This window comes from Muntiacus reevesi, chromosome 7 (genome assembly GCF_963930625.1).
Source record: "Muntiacus reevesi chromosome 7, mMunRee1.1, whole genome shotgun sequence".
Taxonomy (NCBI): domain Eukaryota; kingdom Metazoa; phylum Chordata; class Mammalia; order Artiodactyla; family Cervidae; genus Muntiacus; species Muntiacus reevesi.
The window spans coordinates 18,486,271-18,501,470 of record NC_089255.1 but is presented as its reverse complement, the minus strand read 5'-3'; the positions used below and the strand labels follow the sequence as shown (position 1 = coordinate 18,501,470).

At 34.2% G+C, this 15,200-nt stretch overlaps 1 protein-coding gene and 1 pseudogene across 6 annotated transcripts in view; both read left to right on the top strand.

Annotated features, from left to right (window-relative positions):
• Positions 1–15,200, top strand: part of MYO9A (myosin IXA) — a 244,619-nt gene that overhangs the window by 139,096 nt on the left and 90,323 nt on the right. For all 6 annotated transcript variants that reach the window (XM_065941681.1, XM_065941682.1, XM_065941683.1 and 3 more), the window contains 3 exons: positions 6,115–6,190; positions 10,042–10,185; positions 11,803–11,842. In XM_065941681.1, coding sequence (XP_065797753.1) covers positions 6,115–6,190; positions 10,042–10,185; positions 11,803–11,842 — 260 coding nt within the window. The remainder of the gene's footprint in view (positions 1–6,114; positions 6,191–10,041; positions 10,186–11,802; positions 11,843–15,200) is intronic.
• Positions 5,955–6,135, top strand: LOC136172815 (U2 spliceosomal RNA; annotated as a pseudogene).

Genomic DNA, 15,200 nt, shown 5'->3' with positions numbered 1-15,200 from the left:
TTTTTTAAAAATTTTAAAACTGAAATTTAGTTAAATCAGCTTAAATTTGAATGGCCACATGTAGCTGATGGCTGTTGTACCTGGATAGTGTAGTTCTAGCCATTCTGATCAAGAAATATGAGAGAAGACAAAAATACTATTATTTGAAATGAACAAGACATTTACATATGGTATAAAGATTGAGGAGAGATAATGAATATTTATGGCAGTATATTCAGCAGCTTAGATGAAATGGATAAATGCCTTGAATATTAACAAGTTATCAATATTGATCCAAGGAAAAATAGAGAATTTGTTTAGTCTTTTGTCAGTGATTGGATTCATAAATAAAATCTTCCCACACAAGGAAACAGAAAAGTCCAGACTCATATAGTTTGGATAACCAGTTTTATTTTAAAAATGTTTAAGTAAAGAATAATACCAGTTCTGCTCAGCTATTCCAGAAAACAAAGGAGCAAGGAATACTATATGAATCATATCATGAGGCCAGTATAATGATTCTAAGACCAAAATTAGACAATGTTACAAGAAAAGCTGGGCTGGATGAAGCACAAGCTGGAATCAAGATTACTGGGAGAAACATCAATAACCTCAGATATGCAGATGACACCACCCTTATGGCAGAAATCGAAGAAGAACTAAAGAGCCTCTTGATGAAAGTGAAAGAGGAGAGTGAAAATGCTGACCTAAAACTCAACAGTCTAAAAACTAAGATCATGGCACCTAAACCCATCACTTCATGGCAGATATAATGTGTAAGAGAACTTCGATCCTTACCTTATATTATACATAAACATTAACTTGAAATGGGTCATATAGCTGTTTGCAAAGAATAAAATATTAAATTTACAAAAGAAAACCTGAGAGAACATCTTTGCAGTCTTGGGACAGAATTTATTAGATGAAACATAAAAGCATGAAGTAAAAAGAAAAAAAAATGGTATTATTGAAGTTCATCAAAATTGAAAACTTTCAAGATATTGTTAAAAGAAAAAGCATCTCACAGCCTGAGAAACAATATTCATAATAATTTATAATACATAACTGATAATGGACTTGAAGACAAAGTATGAAAAAACTGCAATAAGAGAAACAGACCAGTCAAAAACAGTCAAGAGGTTAAGCATACACTTAGAAAAGAAGGTATATGAATGATCCCTGGGCTCTTTAAAGATTGCCAGCTTCATTAGTCACTCAGTATATCTTCTTTGGTGGAAGTTTCTCCTATACTTGACCAACTATATGCTTACAATGAATATGTTTTACAATGTATAAATTTTGCCACAATTTAAAAAATTAATTGCTTATCATGAAGCCTGACATAAATTCAGATATGTAGAAGAAACTATTTTTCATGGAATTAAGAATATTAAAAAATAAAAATATAGAAACCTCAGGAAATGTCTGCACCTTACTCATAAGGGCTTCCTCCAGGTCAGAGTGAGAACCAGCAGCCTGGTTGCCTATTATTGAGGAAGGCTCCAGTTCTTGGAAGACCTGAGGTTTGTGGCAGGTCACACAGATTATGACGTGGGGACCTTCACATTACTCTCAAAAGAGAGATGAGAAACAGCCTGGCATTTGGAGTTGGGCAGGACTAGGCCCAAATTCTGGCTCTGCCACTTAGCCCTTGTGTTACTGTGTGTGGAAGGTGTTTCTCAGAGCTTCAGTTTCCTTCTCTGAAAGGTAGTCCCTCTGCACAGGGGCAGTGAGAGACTCAAATGTGACAATGAATGCCAAAGCCCTTTGGCTATTGCCCTATACAGAGACTTGCACTAACATAATTTAAAATAGTCTAAAAATGTAATATGACTAGAATATCTGTTTGAAACAAGAGGAATGTCAGGGAGCTGTTTTTATTGAGTTGGTAGAATACGGCTCTTTGTCAAATTTTGGAAATCTATATGGGTAAACAAACATGAAGGTCTGCCTTACAGACAACCACAGTAATAACAAAAATTGAATTTTGGGGGGGGGGGGGAGTGGGGCACTCTGCACTGTTCATGGAACCTTAGTTCCCTGATCAGGGGTTGAATCCTTGCCTTCCACAGCAAAAACGCAAAGTCCTAACTAATGGACCATCACGGTTTTCCCTGAATCTTTATCGTTTAAAGTAGCATAAGAGACCTTCATCTATCAGGGAAAAAAATGAGTGAAATAAATATGAAACAAAATATGAGAAATAGGTACTATAATTTAAAATTAATAAAAGTATGAATAGATTTACATCACCAGTTAGAGTCTCACAGTGGGTTTTTCAAAAAGTTTAAATGATATCATAAAAGAAACTTGCACAAAAGAAACACCTTATTGCGTTACAAGGAAGATACCCAAAAAAAGGGAAGAAAATTCCCTATGAGCAGTTTATGGTTTAAGAAGAATTTAAGAACACGAAGCCAGTAAAGCAGTAGCACAAATTTAAGACTATGAAATAATCAGAATGATGTTGAAACAGGTTTTGAGCTAAAAGCAGAGGCATAAATCAACACCTGTGTGATCTCAATAAATAGAGGAAACGTAACTGAAAATTGCATTAGTAGTATTAAGGAAAGGCCTGAGATGATTATGTGTCAATGTGCAGGAGAAAAGAATGGGTGTGGAGAATAGAAAATGATAGTTTGTTCTAAGGATAATTGCTATCCATGACTTAGGAACTGAATAAGTGAAATGAAATCAATGCATTCAAATATGTAAGAAAATAAAGTTGTTCAAAGTTCTAACTGAATTTGTTGATCCCAAGACATATGTTTTCCAGTAACAGTTTTTACATGGGTATAGATGTTATGTCTTCAGTTCTCCTGGGTATATACTTAGTAGTCTCTGTTTAATTTTTTCTTGAACTGCTAGCTGTTTTCCAAAGTAACTGTGTCATTTCACATTCAGCAGCGTCTGCATGAAGGACTTCCCAGGTGGTGCAGTGGCAGAGTCCACCTGGCAGGGCAGGAGACGCAGGAGGTGTGGGTTCGATCCCGGGGGTCGGAAAGATCCCCTGGAAGAAGAAATGGCAACCCACTCCAGTTGTCTTGCCTGGAGAATCCCATGGACAGAGGAGCCTGGTGGGCTACAGTCCGTGGGGGTCACAAAGAGTCAGATGATTGAGCATGCAGCACATGCACATGAGTATATGCAAGGTTCCAGTTTTTACATGTCCTTGCCAACATTTATCTGTCATTTTTTATAGTCATGCTGGGGGTGTGATGGAGAAGGAAATAGCAGCTCACTCCAATATTCTTGTCTAGAAAATCCTATGGCCAGTGGAGCCTGGTGGGGTTGCAAAGAGTCAGACACGACTGAAGTGACTTACTTAGCATGCACACACACACAGGGGATGTGAAGTACAATCTCGTGGTTTTAATTTCATTTCTCTGGTGACTAATGATGTTGAGCATCTTTTTATGCACTTATTAGCTGTTTGCCTATCATCTTTGGTTAAATACCTATTCATATCCTTTGTTCTTTTTAAAATTGGGTTGTCTTAATAATATTCAGTTGCGAAAGTTCTTTTAATATTCTAGATTCAAGTTTCTCATCAGATATTTGATTTGCCATTTTCTACCATCTATGGATTGCCTTTTCACTTTCTTACTATAGAATCCTTAGAAACCCCAAAGTTCTAGATTTTGATAATTTTTTTTTCCATTTATTTTTGTTAGTTGGAGGCTAATTACTTTACAGTATTGTAGTGGTTTTTGTCATACATTGACATGAATCAGCCATAGATTTATGTTTATCAGTTTTTCTCTCTGGTTGCTTATTCTTTTGATGTCATAACTATATAACTACTACCTAATCCAAGGTCAGAAATGTTTACTCCCACGTTTTAAGAGCTTCATACTTTTACCATTTATATTTTGGTCTTTGATCCAAGTTCATTCTTGTGTTTTTTTTTTGATGTGGACCGTTTTAAAAGTCTTTGTTACAGTATTGCTTCTGTTGTTTATGTTTTGAATTTTTTGCCATGCAGCATGTGGGATCTTAGTTTCCCCACAAGGGATCAAACCCCTGCCTTCTGCATTGGAAGGCAAAGTCTTAACCACTGGATCACCAACTTCATTCTTTTCCATGTGGTTATTTAGTTTTCTCAGTTTTTGTTGAAAGATTATTCCTTTTTCATTGAATTGTCTTGGCACCTTTATCAAATTTTATTTGATCATAAATGTAAAGGTTTATTTCTATACTCTCCGTTCCTTTCCATTGATCTATTTGTCTATCTTTATACTGGTACCATATTGTCTCAGTTACTATATGTTTATAGTAAGTTTTGCATTCAGAAAGTATGAATCCTCCAACTGTGTTCTCTTTTTTCGACATTAGTTTTGCTATTCTGGGCCATTTGCATTTCCATATCAATTTTAGGGTCAGCTTATTCATTTTAGTAAAAAAAGAAACAGCTGGAATTTTAATAGAGGTTGTAGTGATATGTAAATGAATTCAGGAACATTTCGATCTTAAAACAGTATTAAGTTTTCCAGTCCATGAGCACAGATGGCTTTCCATTTATTTAGGTGTCCTTTTTAAATTATTTTTTAAAATACTTTGTAGTTTTTCAGTAGATATTTTATACTTTTTTGTTCAATTTATTCCTTTTATATTATTTTAATGCTATTATTAATAGAATTGTTTTCTTAATTTCATTTCCAATTGTTTGTTGCGATTGTATAGAAACAAAGTGGATTTTTGCATAGTGATCTTATATCTTGTAATTTTGCTGAACTTATTTAATAACAGTCCTAATGTTGTTTTGTGAATTTCTTAGTATTTTCCACATATAAGATTTTTATCTCAAGTAGAAATACTTTTACTATTTTATATATAGTAACGTCTGTCTCTTAACCCTGTGTCCCTATTGCATCCCTTCCATCTTCCCTCTCCTCTTTGGTATCTTTGGTATCTTTCTGTATCTGTGAGTCTGTTGCTGTTTTGCATTTACACTCATTTGTATTTTTTTTAGATTCCACATATAAGTCATATACAGTATTTGTCTTTCTCTGTCTGACTTACTTCACTAAGCATAATATTTTCTAGGTCCCTTCACTGCTGCAAATGGCAGTATTTTATTTTTTTTAGTATCTGAGTAATATGCCAGGGTGTGTGTGTGTGTACATACACATACACCACATCTTCTTATGCCAGTTGTTGGCTGATGGGCACATGGGTTGCTTCCATTACTTAGCTGTTATAAACAGGGCTCTGTGAACTTTGGAGTGCATGTGTCTTTTCAAATTAGCATTTTCATTTTTTCCAGACGTGTATGCAGGAGTGGAATTGCTCGATCATAAGAGTAGTTCCATTTTAGTTTTTTGAGACGCCTCCATACTGTTTTCACAGTGGCTGCACCAATTTATATCCCCATCAGTAGTGTATGAGCACTTCCTTTCTCCACATCCTTGCCAGCACTTACTTGTGTTTTTTAATGATAGCCTTTCTGACTGGTGTGAAATGATGTCTCATTTTGGTTTTGATTTGCATTTCCCTGGTAATTAATGAAGTTGAGCATCTTTTTGTGTACTTGTGAGCCATCTGTGCATCTTCTTTGGGAAAAATGTGTATTCAAGTCTTCTGCTTATTTTTTAATTAGAGTTTTTGTTTAAAAAATATTGTTATTTCTGAGGAAGCAATTCATCGTCTTTGATTCTCAGTGTCTTTATAAGATTAATTGATTTCTAAACTCTACAATTCATGTCAGCAATATACTATTGCTGAAAAGTGATGCAAATAAATTAAGAATTTTTTGAACACTAAATGATTAAATATTTAATATTGAATATTAAGAAAAGAACTTGTACACTTCTAGGCCTTCAGCCCAGTTATCCTTGGATTTCCTAAAAATATTTAAATGAGAGAAGAATTTAAAGAATTTATTATTAAATTTCCTAATTGGTTTCATTGTTGACTAAGATTTATAAGTAACAGTCATGGGACTTGGTTCATATTTTTATTTAGATGTTTCTGATATCACTTCTCAGCCTTTTGGCTGAGATCAAGTGTAGATGTTTCTGATATGTTTAGCAGCATTTGCCATTTAAGTGTATTAATTTCATGTGCTCTTAGAAGAACTGTTTGTCTTCAGTCTCTGGTAGCACTGATTGAAAATTTTTGCTTTCTATCCACTAGGTATAACTCGGAAAAACCCCAGAACACCTCTTTCTGATCTCCAGGGCATGAATACGCTAAATGAAAAAAACCAACAGTAAGTATGTTTGGTTTATGTTTTGAAGGAAGTACAGAAGAAATATCTCGAATTCTTAGTAATAATACTTCTGGGGCTTAAAAAATGAAGAAAATCAGACCTTTTAAAAAACCTTCTTAAAACTTTTATAAAGGGTGTAATAAGGTTAGAGTTAACAATAGAGTATATTATCTAAGATTGCTTCTGGTAAAATGGTTGTACAATTTAAAAAAGTTTTCCCAGGATGATTAACAATGAGTTCATATGTTTTCATTTCTGAGACTTTTCAAATGGCATTTTATATCTTTTGCAAAAGTAATGGGTTTTCTGCTTCTTTCCATGGAGAAATCTTACTGGTAAGTAATAACTGAGTAATTTGATTTATATCAAACCATCTGAAATGTTTTCTTTTTCTTTTCTTTAAACTTTTGCCACATTTAAATACTCCAATACCTTTTCTTGATGAATGTGGTAACCACAGCTTACCTTTTACCATTTTCAATGAAGAATTCTTGAGTAAAATTTGAAAGTAACAAGTACAAGTAAAAAAACTCCTGTTTCCTTTGCACATACTATTTTATAAAGATTGTACTTGAAATGAACAAAAGAACATTGTTTAGTATCTAAAGTTTTCTGTGTACATTTTGAACATCAAGAGAATTGAGCTTTTTAGTGCCCTGGTAAGACACTAAAATTAGTATGATCTATATAGAATTTAGAATTATGGTTTAACTTCATTGATCAGGTTTTCCATTTTGAGTTACTATGTCTTTCTAATGTATATTGTCACTTCTCTGCTCCACAACTTTTTTACAACTCTTTATTGCTTATTACAAGAAGTCTTGGTTCGCTATTTTAACTTACAAGAACTTTCACAGCCCAAGTATCCAGCCTCAACTCTACTTATCTTTAATACCAGCAAACTGAATGATTGAATGACTTACTATCTTTGTAGTGTATGTATGACAGTTGGCTGCTGACAAAAATCACCGTTATATGTGCATGTTAGATTTTACTTAAGAACAAATGAAATCATTAGTCTGGTGATCCTCTGTACCTTTATTTCAATATACTGGCAGTGTTCGTACCCTGGTCATTAGAGCTCCCTAACTTAAGGATCTCATTTTTTTTGATTTGTGTAAAAAAAGGAATTGTGACTTTTTGCATTTCCCAAAGCAATTTAATGGTTATAAATTTCCTAATTCCTAATTTGTGGACTTTCTTTCTTTTTATTTTTTTTATTTTTTGACTGCTGTGTGTGGCTTGTGGGACCTTAATTCCCCGACCAGGGACTGAACCTGGGTCACCACAGTGAAAGTGCCATATCCTAACCCCTGGACCACCAGGGAATTCCCAAGTTTGTGTTTCTTTGTGCTGCTTTCAATTTTGGATGTCTGAGGTGATCTGTATGGGCTTCTGTTTTTATTCGTTAGTTGGAATAGTCTGATATTTTGGTTTAAGATTAATTAGTCTGGGTTCAAGCAGCTAACTGAATTTAGGGACTCGTGGAAAGACAATCTAATTTTGTAAAGATGTGTGTATAAGCTCATTTATGAGACCCTTCTTCACAGAGAAATCAATCACACTAGCTTGATTCTTTTCCTTTGCATACAATAAAGAAAGATATTTGGCACTGATGTAATGTTATCAGGATAAGGCCAGCTAGCAGGCCTTAACAGGAGATCCTTCCAGCTTGTATTTGTTGTATTGTTGAGTTTATTTTAGACATATTTTAGAGAAAATTGGTAAGAAGATGGAGAGGATAGAAAAATAGATACTTAGAAAATCAAACGAGTCATGAAATGATTCGCTTGTATATACTGAGTAGAGGTTTTTGGACCTCACTTATGGAATATTCCTAATTAGTGAGTTGTAAATGAAAGAGTAGGACAGCCACTTTTGTGGTGATCTAGGACTAAGAATTGAGGTAGTCTTTGTAAAACAAGGAAATACAAATATAAATTTGTTTTCAGTTGTGTACATTTTCCTTGAGTGAGAGATAAAGGCTTCATTACCTTCCCACTAGTAATGGATAAAGGTTCCAATTTCTCCACATCCTTGTTGTTTTGTTATTGCCTGTCTTAACGGGATTAAAGTAGTATCTCCATGTAGTTTTGGTTTGTATTTCCCTAATACCTAATCATGTTCGGCAACTTTTTATGTGCTTATTGCTGATTTGTATATCTTTTTTGATGATACACATATCTTGTTTGAGCAAATGTCTAGTTTGCCCATAAAATTTTTCTTGTATTTATTCTTCTTTCCACATGTATAAATATAATTGTCTTAAACAAAACCACACCATGCAGTGATACTTTATTTAGATTTGATAATATATGCAGACAATTTTTTATACCGTTAAATAACTATTCTACTACATGATTTTTAATGACCTTATAGACTCCCATTGGTGTGGTTATGACATGATTCCTTCATTTATTTCCAATTGTTGGCTATTTAGTTTGTTTCTAATTTTTTGGTATTAATGAAAATTTTTATAGAGAAAGTTTTTCGTGTTTGATTATTTTCTGTCATTCTTCATTAGAAACTTGACCCAGGAGGATAGAATAAAGCTATTAAAAGATTTTGACGATATTGTCCTGGCTATCTAAAAAGTGGTATAATTTAAGTAAAGAACTAATGGGAAAATACATATTTTAAGGTTATATTCCATTCTTAAATAGTTTCAAAAATAGTGCAAGGAAAATATAGTTTATAGAGTCCTATGTACTCTTCATTCAGTTTTCCTTAAAGAATCTTATATGGTAGTAGTACATTATCAAAACTAGGAAAATTACATAGTTTCATTAATATTAACTAGACTATAGTTTTCACCATTTAAAAAAAAAAAATCTGTGTTTGTATATATGTAGTTTCTTTGCAATTTTATCTCCCTGGTGGCTCAGTGGTAAAGAATCCACCTACCAATGCAGAAAACACAGGTTCAATCCCTGGGTCAGGAAGATCACCTGGAGAGGGAAATAGCAACCCACTCCAGTATTCTTGCCTGGCAAATCCCATGACAGAGGAGCCTGGTGGGCTCTAGTCCATGGGGTCACAATAGAGTCAGACACAACTTAGTGACTAAACAACAGCAACATAGATGTGTGTAACCAGCACCACAGTCAGCCTGCAGAACTCTTTTACCAACATAAAAGAATTTCTTCATACTGCTTCTTTGTATTTTTCTTTTTCTTCCATGTCCCTTTCCTGTCTCTAGCAACCACTAACCTGCTCTTCATTTCTATAGTTTTATTGTTTTGATAATGTTATATACATCAAATTTTATGGTATGAAACTGTCCTCTGCCTTCTTAGGTTCAATGGCTATAGGCCTGTAAATTAAACTAATGAAAGACAGTTAACAGGGAAAAAAGCAAACAGTTTTTATTTCTATTTTATGTACATTAAATATTCTCAGAAAAGAAGTGAAACTCAAAGAAGTGGTTACACTTGGGCTAATATATACTTTTTAAAGGATAGGGATTTTGGACCTGAAACAAAGACAAAAGACATGACGGTATCTTATAATACATTATATTATTTACTGATTGTTAAATGGTACATATAGCTATATGGTGTGCTCATCATGTACTTTTGAATGTGAATGTGGTAGAATCCTAGAAATATTTAGTTCTGAGAGACTAAAAGATTAGTCCAAATTGATCAGTAATCTCTTTGATAAAACCATTTTCTGCTGGTTTAGCATTTTTTCTTAATTTTAACTGTAGTGTTTAAAGCTTTGTTTTATTTTTTTAAGTAAAGTTAAGTTTTAACTTCAGTGTTTAAAGCTTTGTTTTACTTTTAAAAGAAATTTCTGAAGTGTTAGGGATGTCTCAATTAAGGAAATTGTACTATATTTAATTTTTACAGTGAAACATTTGATTTTGCCTGGAATGGCAGAACTGGGATTCGCCAGAGTAAGCTATCAAGTAACACCTCCTTGCTTGATAAAGATGGGATATTCGCTAATTCCGCTAGCAGCAAACTCTTGGAGAGAGCCCATGGGATTCTCACGTTAGTATTGATCAACAATATGGCTTGCCTTTTTTATAACTGATTTAAAGTTTCAGGTTGAAAAAGAAGAGAGGTAATTGTGAAGCATTATTTTCATGAGTAGAATTTTAAGTGAAACAAGATTGAAAAGTAGTCAGAATTTAGAACTGTGACAGTCTCATGTATTATAAAGCTGGTATTTGTTTTCATCTTACTAGAGGATCATGACTGAATGTACTTCTGGAGATGATTCTTTATTGCTCTTTAACAGACTCTACATCCAGAGAGAGCAAATACGGTTAGCTTTTTTTTTAGGATTTCTAGTTTTTAACTGCAGTTGCCCTTTAATTCTGGCAGTCTTAACAAGTTGGGCAGGTAAAATCTCTTACAAAATGGTGAATGGGACCACATACAGTTGACCATTCAACAATGCCTGGGTTAGAGGTGCCAACCTTCTGCACAATGGAAAATATATGTGTTTCTTATAGTCAGCCCTCTATATCCACTGCTCCTCAGTATCTGTGATTCTACATCCACAGATTCAGCCAATCTCAGATCAAGTAGTACTGTTGTAGTTCATGTTGAAAGAATTCCATGTGTAACTGGACCCTTACAGTCTAAACTCATGTTGTTCAAGGGGCACCGGTATGGTGATACATAATACTTGCCAAAACCTGCTATTTCTCCTTACCTGATATAGAACTGGGTTCAGCATATAGGTATTAACCATGCATGGGAACCTGTAAAAAGTTCTTACCTACCTATATCAATATATTTAAAACATTTCCAAAGCATATTTTTTAACCATTAGCTAGAAGTATGACTGGATTATATTTCTTAATCCCTAAATCATCTCTTAACAGTGCTAATAGACTCAATTTATATGTCATGCTACATTTCAGAATTGTGAATAAACTCATTTAATCCTCACAGCAACTCTGTGAGGTTGATAGTATTATCTTTCTTACATTGTCTTACATTATCATTTTTACATGTTTAAAACCATGTTTTACAACTTTAAAACCATGTTTTAAAGAGATTAAAATCATACCTTGGAAGGTGATAGAACTCAGATTCAACAAGCCCAGGTCTTCCTGATTCCCCAGCCCATGTTCATAAGCACTGGGTTTTATTCCTTTTTTGTAGCCATTAAAAAAAAAAAAAGTTTGATCAAAGTGTGATATTGAATTATGAATAAGGAATAAAAGGGCAGAGCAGAATTTTTAGTTTCTGAAAATGGAAGATCATAAGTCTTAGTGAAAAGTACATTTTAATAATTCATGAAATTAGGCATCTTTTTAAGTTTAAAATGACAAAAGCAAAGCCTCTGTAGGTTAAGAATGCAGAGCCCTGTTAGGGTCCAAAAGAAAATGAAACTTGAGCTTTGAATCTACATCATGTTACTGATCATCAAGCTCAATCTGTTTGTACCTGTATTATGGAGCAGGCATGTCTTTACTTTGCTTATCCTTCCTTCCCAAAGGTGCCTGCTTAGTTGAATTAGACAGTGTTTCATTTAAAGGACCTATAACTTGGAAGTGGGTATATAATGTTCTTTTTGAGGAGAACTTGAAATTCATCTTTCCGATGTGGTTGGGTTTTTTTTTTTTTCTTCTAATGTAAGATTTGTCTCTATAGGAGAAACAAAAATTTCAAATCCAAACCTGGGCTTCCAAAGGTGAGTATTATGAAAATATTTTCTCCTTTGTACCTCACTTCATGTTTGTTCTTTTTTTTAATTCATGCAAACAATCTTTAGAAATCATAAACAAGAAATATCTTATTTGCACACCAAATACAGATTAATTATGTATGTTCAGTTAAAACCATTTTAGCAATAATGCTGGATGTTATTATGAAATGGCAAAGCTTAATGCTGGTAAATATTTGTGATATATCTCACTTTCTAGTGTTTGAAAAGCTTCTGAATATAAATGTAAATTTTTGTTGAGTAATTGCCTCTGCATAGATTTTTTTCATTCCTCCTTAAATCAGGTTAAGGAAACATTCTGAATTTTATCTAATTAAAAAATTTTATCTGATTTAAAAATAATTTCTGTCATCATCATTAGCATTAGTTAGCCTGGTTTTTCTATAAAAGTCCAGTTAGACTTGGCAGGCTCATCTGGCCTGGGTTATAACTACTTGGCTCTGCTGTCATAGCACAAATGCAGCTGTAGACAATATGTAACTGAATGACTGTGACTGTGTTCTAATAAAACTTTATTTATGGATACTGAAACTTGAATTTCATATAATTTTTTTCAACCATAGAAATCTTATAAAAACAATGGACATAATTTGGCCCAGGACTTGTAATTTGCTTACTCTAATCTGCATGCCAAAATGTTTATTAGATTTACTAAAGAACAGTCTTAGAGTTTTTCTTTCTCCTGTGCCCTTCCAAAGGAGTCATGTCATTAACTTTGTTAATGAACATAACTCAAAAATTTTAAAAGAACTGAAAAAAAGCTGTTTATTTTTAAAATTCTCTAGTTTAAGAAACAAGAAAATGAATCTGTAGTTTTTCCTTCTGCTTAAGTCGTCTTATATTTCCAAAGAAAATTGAATGCATTGCTGATGTGGTTTGTGGTAGTGGCAAATGTGTTTTAAACCACAAAGAAAATTTACTGAGTGGTTTGTGATTATGTTCTTATCATAAAAAATTTTATGTAGAGAGGAAAGGAGACCTCTCCTCTTCATTTGTGTTTCTTTTTTTTTCCTTCACTGTCTCATTAGCCTTTTAAAATTTTGAATGCCACCTGTGGATCTAGTGTTTGCCCTGTTCTTTTTATTCTCTTCAGATGGATAACTTATTTTTTTTAATTGAAGTATAGTTGATTTAAAATGTTGTATTAATTTCTGCTATACAGCAAAGTGACTCCTTGTATCTATATATACATTGTTTTGTAACTTCTTAAACTTCATATGATAGTCAACAAGAATATGTTAGATATATCTGAAGTCAATAATTCTATTCAGTTATCACAGGAATCCCATCTATTTCTCAATTTTTTAAAATTGAATATAGCTAATTTTTTTGTTTATTTTAGTGTCTTGTGTATTCAAGGATATATATTTAGTAGTAGAGAGGCAACATAGTCTATGAGAGTATAGACCTTGGAGTAAAACTGACCTACATTCAAATGATGGATCTGTTGTTACTTGCTCTCTGATCTTTGGAGTAAATTCTCTAACTTGTCTTAACTTCTGTCTCTTCATTTGTAGTGTGGGGGATAATATATGTTAGGATGAAATACATATATTTGGTATGTGCATGATTATTGTTGTTGTTGCTAAGTCGTGTCCAACTCTTTTGTGACCCCGTGGACTGTAGCATACCAGGCTCCTCTGTCCATGCGATTTCCCAGGCAAGAATCCTGGAGTGGAAAAAAAAAAAAGAATCCTGGAGTAGGTTGCCATTTCCTACTCCAGAGGATCTTCCTGGCTCAGGGACCAAACTTCTGTCTCTTGCTTTGGCAGCAGGCGGTCACCACTGAGCCACCAGGGCAGCCCATGTGCATGATTAGTGTTCAGTAAATGATTATTTTCTTCATATTTTCTACCAAGATGTTAGAGTTGAATTTGTGGCTTATATGTGTACATACATATGTGTATAATGTGTAGTTTGTTTAATAACCTCACTCTTCATCTTAGTTTCCTACCCTTATTTAAATATACCTTATTTTTTCTAATTATGCTTAGTGAATGTTTTGCTTGTTTCTTTCAGTCCAGTTCAAATCAAGGCAAAATAAATTTTTATATTTATAAAATTAAATTACCAGATCCTAGGTCCTCATTGACCATGGTCATTTCTGTCTAAGATATTTCTGTTGCATTAAGTTAGTTTTGTACGTGGTGTGGAAGGAAGCAGCAGCAATGCAGATAACCTAAACTTTTTTTCGCTTTTGCTCTTTTGTGAAATCTGAAACTGCTTTGTTACCTTGAGTGTGAATCATTGATGTACATATTCCTACAACTTTTATTGCTACTGGAAATAAGGTTCAGTCACTTGTATTAAGGGCATCTCTAGCATCTCATTTTATTGATAAAGGTAAGATTTAGAATGACCTTTTTTTTTTTTTTTTTTCTACAATTCTGAATAAATGCAGGCAAATATTAAACACATGTAAGTAACCTCCAACAGCCCTTCAGTTCAGTTCAGTTGCTCAGTCGTGTCCGAATCTTTGCGACCCCATGAATCGCAGCACGCCAGGCCTCCCTGTCCATCACCAACTCCCAGTTTACTCTAACTCATGTCCATTGAGTCGGTGATGCCATCCAGCCATCTCATCCTCTGTCGTCCCCTTCTCCTCCTGCCTCCAATCCCTCCCAGCATCAGGGTCTTTTCCAACAAGTCAACTCTTCGCATGAGGTGGCCAAAGTACTGGAGTTTCAGCTTCAGCATCAGTCCTTCCAATGAACACCCAAGACTGATCTCCTTTAGGATGGACTGGTGGGATCTCCTTGCAGTCCAAGGGACTCTCAGGAGTCTTCTCCAACACCATAGTTCAAAAGCATCAATTTTTCGACGCTCAGCTTTCTTCACAGTCCAAGTCTCACATTCATACATGACCACCGGAAAAACCATAGCCTTGACTAGACGGACGTTAGTTGGCAAAGTAATGTCTCTGCTTTTTAATATGCTGTCTAGGTTGGTCATAACTTTCCTTCCAAGGAGTAAATGTCTTTTAATTTCATGGCTGCAATCACCATCTGCAGTGATTTTGGAGCCCAAAAAATAAAGTCTGACACTGTTTCCACTGTTTCCCCATCTATCTGCCATGAAGTCATGGCCCCGGATGCCATGATCTTAGTTTTCTGAATGTTGAGCTTTAAGCCAACTTTTTCACTCTCCTCTTTCACTTTCATCAAGAGGCTTTTTAGTTCCTCTTCACTTTCTGCCATAAGGGTGGTGTCATCTGCCTATCTGAGGTTATTGGTATTTCTCCCAGAAGGCTTGATTCCAGCTTGTCTTCTTCCAGCCCAGCGTTTCTCATGATGTATTCTGCATATAAGTTAAATAAGCAGGGTGA